An 18,893-nucleotide genomic window follows, 5' to 3' on the forward strand; every position below is an offset into this window, starting at 1 on the left:
TATTGACTACTGTACAGTTAATAATGTTACTGATAATACAGTCTGCTTTGGCGGTTGCGTTTGGCGTATTTTAGACTGTAGCCTAATAGCCCCGTAGTGAGTAAACCGTTTACTGCTTCCACCTACCTACAAATTGATTAATATAATTCCTATCTATCGTTACCTTTTTGGTTGCCAACAGATTATGGAAGCTTCTGCCTAAAAATTAATCCATAACCGCTATTTCCAATCCTTGACTTATTCAGTGGGCATTGGGCCGCTTGTTGGTTATCGCCGCAGAAAGGATATCGCGGTGGACTCAGTGTACTGGTTACACAGTGTTTCAGCGGGTTCGTCACACCACAATCGACAAACATGGGCCATTGATCAATGAAGTTGTTACCATCGCCAATCAAATGGCTTCACACTGACTTTATAATTAACTTAATTCAAATTAATCTTGCTTTAAAAAAGGTATTGTACCTTCCGCACCTACTGTTGTTAGTCTTAGACTGTTTTATCCAAATATTACACGCTTTATACTTATTGAACATTCTTAATACCGACTCCATAGAGAATTAACAGACTTGTAGTGCGAATCGCACATAGCGCTTTATATTCATGGACAGGTGAATGCTGATCTGCTAGTGGGCGATGTTGAGCTTTCAACAGCGAGGCTCCATATCAGTCTGAGGGCTAACGAGCGTATCACCCTCGGTTACGTAGCCGTGCGTGGAAGTAAAATCCTTTATAGAAATGTACAGTGCACATTGCGCACAAGCACAAACTTCATAGCAAACAAGAAAATGAGTTAAATCAACATTGATATGGTTCACAAGGAATGTTTAAAGGAACATTTTTGAAGTTACATCTCGATTAACGTGGTTTGGTGCAATCGATGTGTGATGAATTTTTTAGCAAATCTTGGATACGTACAGCTGGAGCGGCCTGGGTGGTATATTTTAATATTATTACATCATTTCTTGCGAAAGTATTTTCTAGTTATTGATTGAAATTGATGGATTTCTTTTCTGATAAACACTTCAAACCTCGATTGATATTTGGAAAATTGCTCTGAGTAACTTGCGAATATTCCTTGTAGTACGTTCCCAGGTTGCTCTGCAACATCTATTGTGATAAGAAGTCTTTGTTGGAATTGCCCGCTTCTTCACCTTAACACTCATTATAATTGTCCTTGTCACAATGTGTCAACTTTAGCGATATGTATCTCACGTTGTCTAAAAATTGTTTTGCTCGCTGCACCTGCTACGACTCGCAGCGATTTCATGTCGAACGTTTTAACTCCCAGCCAGCAGGGTTAGCAGAGTGAATCACCAAAATCAACAGATGAGTTGTCTAAACTAGCCATGGTGATTGCGACTCAATAGACATCTTATAAGCAGTAGTACTGCTTATGTTTTTGGATATTCGTAATAATGAGAAGGTGTACAGCACCTATAATAAAAACATTTTTTTTGGAAAATTATTTCTGTTGTAATAATAAATCTTTTCGGCCCGCAAAAGGTTAGAATGTTCTATCTAACCGCACGCAGCAATGGAGTTAGATAATTTAACATGTAAATTAAGTAAAGATACCCTTATATGCTAGAAGGGTCTCTTCACAGCTAAAAATCACAACTGTAATTTAGAAACATCTATATATCTGTATATTTAACGTTGTACTTGTTTCAAGTTGGGCCTATACTGTCTATGAGAACATATAGGCTACACAATTTTTCAATGTGTTATCTGTCGAACACGGAATGAAAAAGTATTTTCTTACATTAGGTTCGCTTGTTTTCAAAACAATTTTAATCTAAACTCAAAGACCTAACCTATTAATGCCTATTAGCTCGCCTTTAAAACTAACTTTCTAACTTTTCAGACTGATGAAAAATAGTTTTTGATGTTTGTTATCGTCGAACAACCGGAAATAACTTACAAACATTTTTACATATTCCGTGTAGGCTGTTAAAAGTTCTTGTCATAGAGAACGATACAATATATACAGAACAATATTTGTGATTGTATGTGTGGGATAACTTATAACATAGTTTCGTTCCTGTAAGCATACAATCATGCAGATGCCTCAGGTTTCACACCATTTTACCAAATCGTTAGTAGTTCACAACCATTTGTAAAAGCTGCCTCATTTCGTAACAATAACAATAAAAATCAAGATAAAATAACGTCAAAATACCCTATTTGTAATGGGAGTATATAGTAAGGTGAAATTTTGCACAAGTCAGGCGCGAGTTATGGTGGTAAGATCGACGACTTATGAATTTATCTTCCTCACAAGGTTGGTGACCAGATCTTCGATGAAGGACGAGTAAAGTATCGGGTTCAGGGCGCTATTGATCGGAAGCAACACACCGGCGGTGAAGATTTCTATGCCGGGAGGAAGGACAACACCTCCCAGGCTAACATAGGCCATGATGCAAATCGGAATCCAACAGACAAAGTCCGTTACAATGAGCCTTGCTATGCGCAGATGAAGTCGTCGATCTTGATTCGCAGCGCCGTCGTTGATTGTATCAGGACGCTTCGATAGTTTGTTGTACACCAGAACGTAGCTCACGCAAACAAACATGAAAGATGCAAGATTTAGAGTGATAATGAAGGTAGAGTAAGGCCAGAATTTGTCACCTTGGGTAACAAAAAGCGTCGGTATGCACACGCTGGTTTTACCGTAATAGCTTATATCTCCCGATGGAGACAATTGTGGAAACTTGTCGTCAAGAAATGATTTAGCGGTCAGCCAAGCGTTGCCTTTATCTTGCATGGATGTGTTAGTCAGCATAGACAGGCGACAAGCGAAAGATATGACGTAATCATCTGCAACGGAGTCGGTTTTTGAAAGGGGGCTGAGAAACAAAGCGGCATGATTAAAGTAACGGAACAGATTTGGCAAAATTGCAAGCGTTATCGAAAGCAACCAGGAGAAAAGAGCCGCCACTTTCCAAACATTAACTTTAGCAAGTCGCGCTTTGAACGGGAAAAAAATGTTGTAGTGACGGAAAGCTCCAATAAGGACCATGCTAAAGCACGACGTTTCGCTGGAAATCATACAAATACTTCCCGCTATCGAGCAAAGTGTGCCGCTTCGCCATTCGTAATCAAACTCGGCATAATTGCCGGCATACACCGCTCCTTGGCCCGCGATTATCAGCAAATAGATCCCCATCAACAAATCGGATACGGAGAGATTAAGAATTAGAACTTTGTTACATCGACGTGCTTTTGATGCGTCCTTGTTTGTCATATCACGTAATGTCGAGAAAATGACTAATACGTTTCCTAAAACTGTTACTATGGCAACAATCCAGAACCATCGACGGAGATGATCGTTTCCTATTAGTTCAAATCGCGAAGAGAAAATTCCCGGAATAAATTCATCTGATCCGTCGACGCAATCGCGTTTACCGTCCAACACGGCGCTAACTGGGATCGAAATGAAGCCCCCTACTACGGTATCGCATCGATATCTGTCGTCACAATTGTTTTCGTCACTTCTGTCGTCGCAATCCGCTATTCCGTTGCATTTCTGTCCTTCATCGATGCTGACTTTGTCGCCCGCTTTGCACTCGTGTCGCATCGGACAATCGCGTTCGTCGAAGCCCTGCGGACAGTCGGTGCGGTTCAAATACATCCAGGCTTGGTCTTCGTAACCGTCGCAGTAACGATCTCCGAGATTATAGAAGCCATGACAAGTGTCATTACAAAAAGTTGGAGGATCTGCACACGAGTGACATTCGTCACTAAAGTCAATGCATTCTGGTCGCTTGTCACATTTTGTGGCGTAAGTCAGTCCCCATTTTGTTTGGCATCGAACCACAGAAGTTTGCTGACATTCTTTTTGGACGCCAGAGTCATTCCCTAATTTTTTGCTGCACGGCTGACTTAACAAATCACCAGGAGTGTGCTCAGTGTTGCAAAATGGCGACTTAAAGACGTGGCTTTGGAATAAATTGATGCACTTATCTACGAGAATATTTTCGCAAAGACATTCGTCGGACATGTCGTAGCAGTCTATTTCACCATCGCATAACTGTTTAGGAGAGATGATCAAACGATTATCCAGGCATTTGAAGCAATGAAAGGAGCCATCTTCTCCAAAGCAAAGATCGGACTTATCATAGCACTGCGCGACGTTGTCGTAAAGATTCCACTGGGGTAGGATGCAAGGGATGACTGTAAACTTTGTGGAGCATTTAAAACCAGGTCCATTGATTATTTCGTCGCTACCATCTTCGCAGTCGAGTTTTCCATTACAGAAATTGGAATTCAAAATCAGATCTTGATCGGAACACTGAAAAGCCTTTCTGCAGTCTGTAGTAGTTGCACGATCAGTACAAGGTGAAGTGCACACGTGGTCTGTGACATTGCAAGGGAAACTTAAGCAGCCCAAAGGAGGAATATCATAGCAGGTTGTGTTATCACATTGTGGCAAACGACATGTCGACTTATTTGAAAAGCGCATCATGTCCAAGTTGCATGAACCACATTGTTGCGTAAAAAACCCGGTGATGTAAACCTCGTCGTTACGACTGTCACAGTCAAAAATTCCATCGTTGACGCGACTTGTGGCGATACAGCCTTTGTTGTTTGAGCAAGTAGGCGCGTTAAAGCTGTAGCAGGAACAGGCAAAAAGGTCGTCAGGACAACTGCAGTTAGTTTCATCCGAGCCGTCTTTACATTTCGCGCGTGAATCGCATTTTTCTGAATAAATGCAACAGATCAAACGCTTAAGGTTATCTTTTTTGCAACAACATAAATAGATAGGTGCAAATAATATCATGATATCACAATCTATATCCTAGAACTAAGGAGAGTTTTTGCACAAAATGAACTTTTTCCACACAATGAACTTGATGTTGCAGCCAACAGAAAGCTGAAAAATACTTGCTAGATCAAACATCTTACCTTCATTATTGTAACAAGTCCAAGTGGTCTTATTGCCGAAGCAAGTTCCTGTCTCTTTGCAAGCGCATGGGAATGGAACCCAGCTAGGACAGGATGAACAATCCCATTCGTCTGATCCGTCAACGCAGTCAATCTCCCCATCACAGGCCTCTGGCGAGTTCATGCTTAACTTTATCTTACTGTAGTCAGACGACAATGTTTGTATTAAGCTTCTTCTTCATTAAAAGCAATCATTTCTGGATTTTAGATGGTGCGTGTTTAAAAGTGTATTTGTTATGAACTAGTCACCTTCTGGCTTGTAACAAACACGTCCGACGCCTCTGCATGTATAGTTGCCCTTTCCATGACATGCACAAGGTTCAGTTATGTAACGTGGACAGGTATCACATGACTGTTCGTCCTCACCATCAAAGCAATCTGCGTATCCGTCGCATTTCACTGAGAGATTGGAAAAGGATATTTTGTAACTTGATTCTTCGTCACAACCTTACTTTCAATTTCATTAACAAATTTTTATAAATACGATTTTTAATATCAAGTTTTCTTGCATTATGTTGCATTGTTTATTTGTTTGTTAGTTAAAATTAATGTTTTAAGCAGAAGTAATTGCACAATACGTAGCTTTTGATACTTTCTGTTCAAAAAGAAGGTTTAGACAAAATAAAATGCCAGTAAACGTACTTTCAGCTGATAGGCATCGAGGTTTCTGCTTGCAAATCAAACGATCCGACTTATCAGAACATTGAGGATAACCATAACTGCAGCTCACATCTGAAGTAATAAAGTTAAGTAAAGTTCATCGTTAAGTTTAAAGCGAAGAGCAAGTCTAAAAACAAGTTGGCCTTAAATCAAACAATAGTTGCCTGTAAGTAAACTGGAGAAAGAATTTCTAATAATATGTTGTATGGTCAGGCAGTTATTGTCAAAATTGTATAGCAGACACTATTTTATGGCGGAAATGGAGGTCATTAAGACGCCACTTTATGAAAATCTTTATGATTGAGGTTTCAATTACTTTAAATATGGTGTATAGTAGCGGTAGGCTAGCTAATGCATTTTGGATGGAAGTTAGTCTCCATAGGTAGGTCATTAGTAGCAGGTAATAGCAATTTTCAGCATAGGAATGTCACAGAGAACAGCACATGAACTAATCAAGTATTCAAGCCTTTCGGGTAGATATATACCGGTACCGGACTAGGCTAAAACACCAACAGCCAAGACTGAACTTAGCTTAGCATGCATCTACATTTACCAGTACAAATACACTAAAGATTAGCCAACTCAGGCTTAGTTAATGCGCAATGCTCCTGTTATACACCCAAGTAAGGTTCCGTTAACGTGACATGATAAAAGCCGCCATCTCCGTCATCATTTAACGATAAATTAGCATTTGTTTGCCACATATTTTTTTCAGTAACTGCTAAGCCATTGTATATTAGTTAAAAGTATTTCTTCAGTGTATTTAGGGCCCACTTGGTTTCTGACTTGCCCCTAACCATTCATCGTTAATGACAAAACCTTATAGTTTATGCTGTTACGTTCTGTTGCTATAAAAAGCTGTGAAAATAATTCCAAATCGACTTAAAGCCGAACAGGTTTCGAAAGGATGGTAATTTTACCTTCTATATTGTAGCAAGCAGGTAATGCAGGTAGACAGGTAAAGTTAGCAGAGTTATGACAAGCGCAATGCGTTGGTGTAGGCTCTAGACAATTACAATTCCATTCGTCTGAGCTATCCGAGCAGTCAGTAAATCCATCACACTTGTCTGCTGACGGTAATTATATGTGAAGCGAAATAGACGAGTTTGAAAACAAAAAAAACTAAACTTGGGCCAATTCTTTTAACTAAAATCGTTTTTAAGGTATACAAATTTTGTATTCAATTAATTCAAAGCGTTACCGTCGAGTGAGTAGCAGGATTGAAAAGGAACAGAGCAAGTAAAATTATCCTTCTGATTACAAGCACAAGGTATTGAGCTGCTATTAGGACAGGAATCGCAATCCCACTCGTCTGACCCGTCTTCGCAGTCAACTTCGCCGTTACATTTCCCTGTATGACACAATCAACACACAATCTATGTGCAAGTGCCCACAGAATTCTTGTGACAACCACAACCAAACAAGTTTTGTCGCTTTTTGCACTGATTTTTGATATGAATCTATTCAACTCTTGTAGAAGCTCGCCGAATTAATACACTTCACGTGCACTTGCCAGAAAACGCCGAAAGTTTTTACATTTTTTTATACTTAATACTGTATGCTTTAGGCATAAACACCTGAAAATTGGAAAAAAAAACATAAAAATTAAACGTTCAATTGGTGAATAAAGCGATTAAATATGCAAGTTTTTGACATTGTGGATGACAGCATATAACACCGATACACGAAGTGTCACTGTACCATGTTCGCTGTAACAAATGTATTCTCCTTTCGGGCACGTGAAGTTATCTACTTGGTTACAAGCACAGGGCAATGGATCGTACCACGGACAAATAGAACAATCACTTTCATCTATTCCATCTGGGCAGTCTCTAACCGCGTCGCATATCTCTGAATTAAACATGATCAATTAAACCATCGATTCAAGTAATATAATTACAGTAATAAGACAACTTACTACGCTACGCAATACATTTATATAATTTTTGAAATTAAGATCTTGTGAAGAATGAAAAATCTTCTTAATAAGATTTTTTGCGAAGTCAATGGGGTTGGAAGCAGAGCTGGCCACGAGCGTCCTCAATTTTTGAGAGCGATTGTCATAGAACACGCGAAAGCGGTAAACAACATACCCGTGATTGAAAGGTGTGAAGTTTACTTCGCTATCTCAATTATTTCACACAAATTATCCATAAGCCTAATTAATTATCCACCTTTTTCGCCGTAGCATAGCAGAGGTTCACAGTCGTTTTTGATTTCCGAGCAGGGACATTGATAAGGCCGATCAGGCGGACAAAACTGACAATTTTCTTCATCTTTACCATCAAGGCAAAACTTATGTTTATTACAAGTGTCTGATTGTTGATAATACCAACCTTTGTCGCATGTAAAATATTCGCTGCCCTTGCATTGAGTACCAAGCTCGTCTCTGCCGCTGTAACAGTCTACAAGGCTGTTGCACAGGTCGTTTGCTACGATGCACTGCGGCAAGACCTGACAATCGAAGTCCGGTCTGTCACAGCCGCATTGAAAGAAACCTGGTGGACACTTGCAGTTAAACTCGTCGCGTCCGTTGCTGCAGTCCGTCCACGCATCACATACCCACGACCACGGTATGCACTCGTCCACTCGGCCGTATACTTGCTCACAATTGCAGTTGAACTCGGATGGTTGGCAGCCGGTGGAGTGATGATAACAGTTCTCTGAAATCACAGTAAAATCTGTTTTGTCAATTTACAGAATGTTGTTCAGGAAAGATTGACGACATTACTCCCAAGATAAACCGCCAGGCAAGTTTGCACGTTTTTCTATTTACAGTATGTTCAACTTTTACCATCGGAAGTTTTCGCGTTTAGCTGCCCAGCAAGAGTTCGTGCAAGCTCCAGCGCTTACGTTCCAGCGGGTGACAAAGTGCGAGTTAGGGCTTAAAATTGCGTAACATGCAAAGCACGATCTATAATAATTTGGCATGACCGGAAAACAAAATGGCAACTAGCACGCCGACAAAACTAATTTCATATTTATGGCAAAAAATGGATTTTGCTCCAAGTTATGTATGTATTGTAAAACTCACCTATTACTCCGAAGTATCTCGAATGGGCCAGCGGCATGAACCAAAGCAGAAGTAACACAAACATTGCTACAATTAATCTAAACCTTTATTTGAATCTTTTATAGTAATTTTGACGAGCTTAAGCGGTTGCATAACCAGGTAAGAATTTCTATCATCATAAGTTTCATATTATTTGGCCAAAAACATCAAAAGTCCTACAGTGTTTGAGATTTTATTTCTGGAACGATATTCTTTCAGATATGAAGGTTACAGTGCTTTCAGGTGTATGGTTGAATTTTACTACTTTATCTTGATTAATAATATGGTTTGCTACCCAGGACCTTGATGGTAATCTGTTGCAAACCGGTAATTCTTTAAACCTACGTCATATATCTTTCCATACGCGTGTGCCAATGTAACACCTGATTTTCAGCACACATTACCGTATTTTCTTGAATAGAAACCGCGGCTACTATTTTTTATTTTTGAACGTTTTCTGCAGCTTCTATTCGAAGGCGGCTTCTATTTTTATTACATGAAGTACCGGTAGTGTTGATTAGGTGACAATAAAATTCTGCGCTCTCTTTTGACAAAAAGGTTTTATTCTATTACTATCCGATCACTACTGTAATGTGACAACTGCTGTTTTTCGCATGTGCAAGCTCTCAATGACAGCCTTTATATTACACCAAAGCGATTTCAGCATTGTCTTCTGCGGCGTCTATGCGAGGGGGTTTCTATTGTTTATCTTTAATCAAATCGTGCGGTTTCTATTCGAGTGCGGCTTCTATTCAAGAAAATACAGTAATCACTTTGTACGTAGCTATAGCAGGGTGGTCCACGACTGCCAGCATGAGAGGCCACGTTATGGTTTGAGGAGAACATTGCCGGCCGTAAATGGGGAAAACTCCAGTGTCAGCAAAGCACTGAGTTTACTTTTATAATCGACTTGATACTTTGCTACACGACTAATAACGCACTCTTTGATACTTTCTACTTGTTTCAATGGTTACTTTAGTGGTTGCTGAATGGCAACAATGCTCTTAAATATTTTTTGTTTATCGACAAAATTTCACTTCCTCAAATATTTTATCTTAGTCATTAGTCATTACATTGGATAAACCGTAAACAGCAAAGTTTGTGCTGACTAGCTAACACATCCGTGGTCCAAATTTTAATAAACTGTTATACATTACACCAACTTCTTTTCATGTTCCTGAAGCATATGGTGGCAAAGTGATAAATTATTAGAAAACACCAGACGACGTTATTGTCCTATATCTAACATATCTGTGCTTTTCCTACTGAAATCTGTGACATTTTTTGACTTTCCTCACATAATTTGGTTGCGAATTACTAAAGTTATCAGACGAGACCATGCGACCGGGGTCATCTCTAACGTGTAAAAACCCTTCCAACTGCAACTACAGGCTGTGTTTTGTATCCGGCAGTGAAAATGGACAGATGCTCTGTGGGGTGAGTCAGCGACAGAATGTGCGAAAAAGTAACTCGACCTATCACTGATTGACTAGAGCCAACAACTCTTGCTGAGATTAAGCAAAAAGTGTGGAAAGCTTTATTAGAAAACATGCTGTAGCCATGACACATCATAATTTTGCATGAATGTAGTTTTCTAAATCCAAGAATGATGTCATTTAAATTGTGGCCTTACTCAAAAACGTTTTCCTTTTATTGAGTTCTATGATGCTTCAACGAGCGCTTACCGGCTTACTCGCATCTGATGTGGATAAACGTCCTGTCTCCTGATATTATTAACAATGGCGATAAAAATCATTAGTTTTATAGCAGATAGTTCCTTTATTGCTTGCAGACAAAATATAAAACACGTAACTGCTAATCACCAATCGATGTAAAATAAATCAATGATATACCACTGTAATAGATTGATGCGATTCTATATCCGTTCACACCGAGCGAGCACACACGACGGCTGGTACAATCGTACGACCTCGTCTGGCAATGCGAATGACACCGGTACAACACAAAGGGAATAGTAATTAAATAAAAACAATAGCAATTAACGGAAATTAAAGTGAAGCATAATGTTTCCCCATTAGGTGGTGTGCCATCAGTTAGGAAAGAAAGAAATCACATAAAATAAAATGAATGAACTAACAGTTTCATTTGTCAACAATTTCATGAATATAAAAAAATTTCATTTGAACATTATCACAACTACAGCATCGAATTAAAAATGCATAAACAAAATATCTGCTATAGTTGGTAGACTAAGTGCAATCGCAGCGAATAAAAAGTGCATAGGTTATAGGCCTAGTGCCTTGTTGATAATAATCAAAATATGACGTGAATTAATGATCACTGGAACATTTTCATTTGAAATCGAATTGAAGAATAACGTGGAACTTTTCACATGAGCCAGCTTTAGTTGATCATTCAGACTCGACTCCAAGCACTCACCCATTGTATTCAAAACTAGGTGGAGTGAAACGGTCAAACGTTGCGCACTGACACTGATGACGAAATGGTTGTTCGACTTCCATATGTTGGATGATGTCAGAGACGTGACGTGATACGACCTTCACATCTTGCCTTGAGAGTAGTTGGAATAAATTATCACGGCTCTGCATCATACTTGGCCTCTGCGCAGGATCATGAGCCCAGCACTTCTTCATTTCATCCTTGAGCAAGTTGATAATTTCAATATCTTCCGGAATCGTGAATTCTCCTTGGACTTCATCCGGATCCGGACGACCTCCAGATTGTACGGAATTCAGATAAGCTTCACGAATTCGACGGTTGGACGCATTTTCAACCGGTGGTTTTCTTGCCAGCACTGAGCGGAATATCATCGAAGTACAGAAGATGTCCATGGCCTTCGTAGGACGAGCAGACGGGCTGCTGAGTAGTTCAGGAGCAGCATACAATAACGTGAAGGTGTTTCCGCTGGAACTTCTGTTCGATGTAAACTCCGTGCAAGTTGCAAAATCTGCTCCTCCAAAATCAGATATTTTGCAGCGGAGGTCAGCTGTGAGTAATATGTTGTCGGGCTTGAGATCGCCGTGAGTCATTCTTTGATCCACAGCAAACCCGTGATGCAGGAAAGTCATTCCACTCGCAACATCAGCACAATTCCGAAGTCGAATCACGGCAGGAATGGTTGGAATGCAATAAGAATTAGTTTGATTGCAACCTAGAAGAAAACTCTGCAAATTTCCAGCCGGCATAAACTCCAACAAGACGCCCATGGCATCAGGCCACGTCGTGTATCCTTCAACTCTGACTACATTTACATGACTCGCCTTTGATGCCAACTCAACTTCCTTCATAAACCTACAACAAAAAAGTTCTGCATGATATCAAATCAAACTGTCTCACCAATGCACCGTACTTATACTGTTGGTTTAATACTTGTTTTTCATCGTTCCAATCTCAACTCTCGGACCAGTCAAAGAAAAACACTTGATGGCAACCGCTCCAAGCGAGTCAGTAAAAGCCAAACGAACTTTCCCGTAACCTCCACGACCCAGGAACCCAGATGGTCCAATTACTCCATGAATCTTGTTTGAGGGAACTAAGTAAGTGTGCTCCTTCAAAAAATAAGTTTAGTCCAACCTTACTCTAATAAGTTTGCTTCAATCATCAGTGCAATAAAATTATTCCTTTAACTTTAAAAATCACCAACCTTTGCAGCTTCATCCATAATCTTCTTGTACTCGTTTATTTTCTGCTTCAATCTTATTACTTCCTAAAAAATTCAATTGAAGACTTGATTGATTAAAATCAACTGCTTCATATTAAGAACTTGTCGCATTCACACTTACGACTTCGTCTTTATTGAGTGCTTTAAAAATCTCTTTTTCTTGCAGAAGATGTCTTTCAAAATCAGCTTTTGCATCTTTCCAAATAACACTTTCTTTATTAATTGGATGCCCTTCCAGTTCTGCACGAGCAGAAGAAGCAATTTCCTCATGATTTCTTTCAAAATCATCGTCGGCTAACCCCTGACACTTCTAAAATATAACAAAAAATTTTATAACCAACTTCCTGCTTGTATGGACTTCACCTTCCACTTACCTCAAACATCTTGGACTTATAAAGATCTTCGGATTTCTTCACTTGCTTTTTAAGCTCCGACAAAAGCTTTAACTGGAAAGTCCAGAAAATTTGTTTTATGGGATGGCAACGAAGTACGAGCAATTGAGCATAATGTAATCCAGTTTTGCAAATTATAATCAAGTAAACTTTCATCATTTAAAAATCTATGGTGATTATAAATCTGCACAAATACCTCATCAGATTTTTGTATTTTCTTGAATACTTCAAAATATGAGGAAAGTTTTTCTGTCAACTTGTTCAAGTTTATTTCATAAAATTCTATGTTTTTCCTTGTTGGTGGACACAACTTGTTGAAGATCGCGATGTGTTTTGTGATGTCAGCACCTTGTGCTTGCTGGGGTTGTGTCTGCAAATAACATGACTTGATCATTTGATACACACAAAGTGTGTAAGTAAAATATCAACACAGATTAAACACAACACAAAATCACATTAAAACATGGACATGAATAAAAAAAAACACCTTTAAATGATGACAGAAATTGACAAGGATAGCATCCGTTATGAAATCATAATATAGAGGTGCTTCGTCCTGAAAATCGTACAATTGATTAAAAAGGCTTTTTATCGTCTCCTTCAAATAAATAAAGCTTAACTTTATGAATAATAAACACGTTACCAAACCAAAATTAAGCAAAATTTTGGTTTTTGCCAAACGTGTCTCTAACTTGTTACATCACCAACTCTACCTCATTGATATCGTCTATTTCCTTTATAACATCACAAGATTTCCACTTACTATTGAGCAAATCCTGCAAAACATTTCTTGGCAAATGAGCTACACTACCAAGTTGTGCCAACGTAAATATTAAATGCAACGGCTAAGACATATATTCTAAATATGACATAAAATAACAAATGTATGAACAGTGTTTGAAAAACAAGATTTTCAGTATTAAGTTTCATCTGTAGTGTGAGCACTTGCTTCTCAAAAGCATCGTTTATCATCATTGCCATTCATGGCGTCTTACAGCACCTTTCTTCCTTGGCTCTTGGGTGCGAAATTGTGATGACCTGATCATGCTATGATGCAATGAAAATTACTCACCAAAATTTCCATTTTAGTTTGGTCAACAAAACCTTGCTTTGTCAATGATGTCTCGTCGAACGAAGGGCTCTAAGGATGAAGAATCATGATTGTGGGTAACCTAACCTTGATAAAACAACTTCTTAACATATCAGAGTTGACATATAATTTACGACACACGTCATGTTTTGTTCAAGTACATTGAGTCAATGATGCAAAAACATGAAGCATCTGATAAAGACAAAAATTTTATAAAAACTGCATCTTCTTTAAGTCTTAGCTGCATTTGGTTTAAAGATACGGCAAATACAAATATCATTACTCCAAGCTGCTGACCTTCAAAAGATCTGTAAAATATTTTGGAAAAAAGACAATTGAGTGTAAAGTTTCATCATGAAGTGTCTTGAAGCTGTTTAGTTGCATCTTCAAAGCATACATCGACAGCTCAATGCATTTCTTGAATTCATCATTATCAGCTGCTCTAGCTCCTTGATGCCTGATGATTCATTCAAAACCTGGTTTTTAACAATTAAAAATTTCTTTATATTATGCAATGCCGCATGCTGTCATGCCCGTACCGGATTCGAAATGACGTATCAGTTTCGGTGCCACCCACAATCCTCTCACGTATAAGCAGAGATAACGTGAAAGCTTTTTCTTTGTCACGGCATAATGTTCTGAGCTCATTCAAATTGGATGGTTCCACAAGATTGCCGTAGGTTGGAACCGGACTCCGTTGTGGAAGTTTAACGACTGGTTTTTCTGATCTATAAAGCACAACGGCATTGCTCGTTACATTTATTAATGTATTTGAAATAAAAATGATTTCAATCAACAAGAATTTGATTAGTTGCCAGAAACATAATGGATAAGTACGTTTTTTTTTTAAATACCAGGCTGTTGCAATAACATTCATTGTCTTTCAAGAACTTGCTTAGTTATATAAAAACATTGATATAAATTTTGCAAAATCACCTGAGTTTCATTGCTGTCTCCCAAAGGGGAATTCCCTGATCAAAATCATCTTTCTTTTCCACAAAAACTGCTCCAATGAGTTCATGTGCTTCAATCTTATCAACCTTTGTAACATTGAGCTTGGCCAGGAAGAAGTCGAACAACTTACGATTAGCTTCAATGGCAGCTACATGGAGTGGAGTCAGCCCGTAAACATCCTTCTCGATACTATATAAATGTCACAAGACTGATTTATGCATTGGAAGTTAAACCACTGCAAATACATTTTGATGTATCACAATAAAATCTATGTAAATGTAAAAATTATAAACGTAAATGTTCACTGCATATGTGACATACTTTGGTTTATGCTTTAAAATTAACTTGGCAGATTCCACTGACTGACATTCATGCAGAGCAGTCCTGTGTATGAAGTTAAAGCAATTTATATCAGCTCCCGCTTGAAGAAGCAACTCCACTATGCTGTTGTGTCCGAAATAAGAAGCCAACATAAGACAAGTGTTTCCAAATCTGGTAAACATAATACAATGTATGCTTAGAAACACAACGATATACATATTTATGTTTTAACATGAAGTCAATATGATTTTGAATTCAGTAAATTGTAGGCACACAATATGGAAACATAACAAGAATAAATAACGACTGAAGTAGTTTCTATCAATATTGTGCAGTATTATTATATTATCTTGCTTCATACCTTTCTGCTTTTTTCAGCTCTTAACACTTGGAAAGTTGTTCAAACAAACAATACAAAAACACATGCTTATTGCGAAATGGATGAAATTAATAAAACAAGACAATAAAGTCAAAATGATTAATTTTAAAGCCAGCATTGGACCAACCATTGGGGATCTCTGAGGGTCACATCCAACTTTTTAGGTACTGGTGGCAGTCCATAAAATAATATACATGACGTGATATTTATATATATATACAGTAACAGTATATACTGAAAATTTAGTTTATTTAAACATACATGTTAAAACTATTGCCACTCACTTATTTGCAATTTCTACGTCTGCTTCTTTTTCAATGAGGAACTTTACAACATCGTAATGTCCATCAAAACAAGCTGCTCGTAACGGGGTAGAGTTATTAGAAGTTGTATGATCTGGATCAGCGCCACGCTCAATCAGAAACTTAACAATGATGAGGTGACCACAGGTGGCAGCACACCAAAGAGGGGTCACATCTGCAAAAATATTATCATACAGTGCATGAACACTAAGCATCAAACAATTTTGATTAAAGAATAAAAAATACTACAGGGGGGATTAGCAGGTATTCTAAAGTAATATCAGCCATTAATGTACACAGTACAGGTTATATGGCAAAGTCAAACCTTCTATGGTGTTGTTGTCAATATCAATGTGACCAGTTTGTTCAACATTACACTTGCAAGTTGTAACAAGATATTCAACAACATCAAAATGACCTTCCTTCGAAGCAATGATGAGAGGAGTGCATTTTTCAACGTTGGCAGAAGTTAGCGGTTTCACCGCGGATCGACTTTTTCTTGCCAACAAATTCTGAATACACAAATAGAACATGAAAGGATTGCCAGCAGTTGTATCTGTGAAAATGATGTTTTAAAGTCAGTTTTGTTTATAGGCGAATCAATGGTTTAAGTCTGGTTGACGCGTTGTTGAAAATCTTTGATCATCAACATTATTTAAATATTTCAGGCAGATGTTCAACTTTGTTTGTTCACATAACACTGTAGCATTTGAAAGTTGTTGCAATTATATACCGTTTGAACAATGTGCTTCATGAAAAGATTAAAATAAAATGTTATGGTTTAATTTAATCATGTTGTTTTGAATTGTCTCGCTTGTTTTAGCTTCAGACCATGTTAAACGACCGTTTTAATTTGAACAATATGCCTGGGCAAGATGTGGTTAAACTTCCTTTCACACAACGCTACTTAGCATTGCATTGTCATGTTGCAAAAGAACTTGGGAAAAAAAACAAAATGCAGTACATAACGGTAATGGAAAACCACAGGTTTCTGGCCCACACATGTAGAAATGTATCAGACTTGGGCGACGTAATTGTGCAGCTTTAGAATTCACAACTGTGCCAAATTAATATGTCATTAAAAGCAAAGTAAATATATGTGATGCTAAAAATTGCACATTGCCACTCATTAATCCGGATAATTTAATTCTGGTACTACAGATGCCAGCGCAATTTAGTTGATAGTTTGCAACTTTGCTGCCTACAATTGATTGACAGGTGGTGGATACATGTGCAAAATTTTATCTGTCTTTGTCCACCGCAAACTCTAATCAATGTTGTCAGCGCTGATATCAACAACCTTTAGCTGTCGTATCTTTAGTTTCATAATGAAGTAGCAAAGAAAAAAGATTGATTAGTAAAATTAATCACTTTGCGAACCTAAAAGTTTGCATTTATAAACATTATTGAAAAGTTGAAAGCCAAATAGACCTAATAAACCTGTATATAGTTTCTGAGGATCCCGATGGTTTTTGAAATCGGTTTTGCCAATACCTCATAAACAAAAAAGATAGAGAAATTTCGTTTACATTTTCGGAATCAGCGTATCGTTATACTTTTTTACAAAATAGGTTGAAAATGACTTCAGTTCCCCTTTGAGTTAAGTGGCAGACGAGCCCAATTGCTTGCAGCCCACTTTGCATAAAACATGACGTAAGAGCATAATCATAGCAGGAAAGAGGTTACAAGTAACACTGTAACAAATGTTTAGAGTCATCAAGGCGTGACCAACAAGCAAGGTTGGCTTCATCCATTTCTAGTCATAAGAATTGGCCACATTTCTGGAAGAATCGATGAAAATTTATCTGGCAAACAAGATTTTATGATAAGGCATTGGATAAATCTATGGAAATAAATACTTAGACTAGAAATGTGCAGGAGAAAGACTGAAAAGGTGCACACTTGCCTGGCCATTGCACACCTGAGTTAGCATGTCTGCACACCTGAGATCTTTGTATTGTTTATTTTTCGCCATTAATTGTGCACAAAGAAAGTTACGATGCAAACCGTTGTAGTTATAGAACAATAAAACATACATACTCTCTAATAATTAATGAGCAGGAAAAAGTGACAACGCCCAAGGGCTTAAAACATACAAGATAGCAACAATACAATTCTGCTTTAAGATGAGGGTTAGTAAATTTATAACAAATATTTCCAAAATGAAACATTTGTCTCACAGTATTGGAGGATGTAGATGGGGAATGTACCTGTTCATTAAAATCACTGGTATTAACAACCAAAATAAAATATACGAAGTGAAATAGTTTATTTACAGGAACAATGTATATCTGGGCCAAGTGCAGAGGTGCACAACCACAGGATGCATTTGTACACTAGACCTCAGTTAGTCAAATTATGACATCATTTAGTTGTGAATTTCTGCACCAGACCTGAATATCTTAAGTGCACAACAAATAGATGGTTAAATATACCGACACAAAAAACTCCATCCCAGAGATCAAAATCCAGTTAAGTGGAATATTGTCATTGGGATATAATGCCTCTACATTTCCTTAAACTAAGGCAAATCCCTAGACCTCGGCAAATTCTGTCAGGAAATACCGACTGAGAAATCGATCATCAGGTTACATGCTAAATTTGTAAAATGCGCGATAAGTATAAGATCTTTCGAACAATAACTTTTTAATTTTTGTCTCTCGCACATTCTTACTGGAAAGTTTGCTTTCAGTGAACGAATAAATGCAATGACAAAATTTGCGACATGTCAACATAACACTTAGGCTATGATATTGAGCAAAACGGCAATTCTCTGGCGCATCATACAAACTTTCCAGTAGGGTCGCACATTACCGTACAGTTTAGTGCCAAGGCTATACATCTGTAAGAAAAACTCTTTTCTCGAAACTTTTTTGTAGCTGTTAATAATTGGAAGATTGGGTTGTTACAGTACCTTTAGCTTGATGAGGGATCCTTCTTTTGCTGCGGAAAACACTTCTTGTTTCTTTTTCTCCATCATATAGCCTACATAGAAGTTTTAAACGAGCCTATAGCAATTGACTAATTTTAGCGGCAGCCTACTGCCCTGCACTTCGCCATACACTAAAGCTGGAAACAATTGATATTGAATTAATCACTTTTTCTCTCTTCCACTGGGTTTACGTCTTACGATGAGCCGTCTCCTGAGTGTAATAT

At 38.0% G+C, this 18,893-nt stretch overlaps 2 protein-coding genes across 2 annotated transcripts; both read right to left on the minus strand.

Moving 5' to 3' along the window:
- Positions 1-1,887: 1,887 nt before the first annotated feature.
- Positions 1,888-9,327, minus strand: LOC143460914 (uncharacterized). The gene is made up of 9 exons (XM_076958598.1): positions 8,639-9,327; positions 7,779-8,267; positions 7,306-7,455; positions 6,806-6,955; positions 6,525-6,671; positions 5,587-5,676; positions 5,194-5,343; positions 4,906-5,055; positions 1,888-4,701 (listed from the first exon to the last, which is right to left on the minus strand). The coding sequence occupies exons 1-9, from the start codon at positions 8,700-8,702 to the stop codon at positions 2,258-2,260; spliced, it is 3,834 nt and encodes a 1,277-aa protein (XP_076814713.1). The 5' UTR covers positions 8,703-9,327; the 3' UTR covers positions 1,888-2,257.
- A 1,094-nt stretch (positions 9,328-10,421) lies between these two features.
- Positions 10,422-18,893, minus strand: LOC143458639 (uncharacterized). Its single transcript, XM_076955469.1, has 16 exons — positions 18,652-18,893; positions 16,063-16,249; positions 15,720-15,912; positions 15,057-15,227; positions 14,718-14,924; positions 14,321-14,509; positions 14,079-14,238; positions 13,764-13,832; positions 13,405-13,467; positions 13,179-13,247; positions 12,888-13,061; positions 12,674-12,745; positions 12,421-12,609; positions 12,282-12,344; positions 12,008-12,186; positions 10,422-11,929 (listed from the first exon to the last, which is right to left on the minus strand). The coding sequence occupies exons 1-16, from the start codon at positions 18,715-18,717 to the stop codon at positions 11,053-11,055; spliced, it is 2,928 nt and encodes a 975-aa protein (XP_076811584.1). The 5' UTR covers positions 18,718-18,893; the 3' UTR covers positions 10,422-11,052.

The sequence above is a fragment of the Clavelina lepadiformis genome, chromosome 5 (genome assembly GCF_947623445.1).
Source record: "Clavelina lepadiformis chromosome 5, kaClaLepa1.1, whole genome shotgun sequence".
Taxonomy (NCBI): Eukaryota; Metazoa; Chordata; class Ascidiacea; order Aplousobranchia; family Clavelinidae; genus Clavelina; species Clavelina lepadiformis.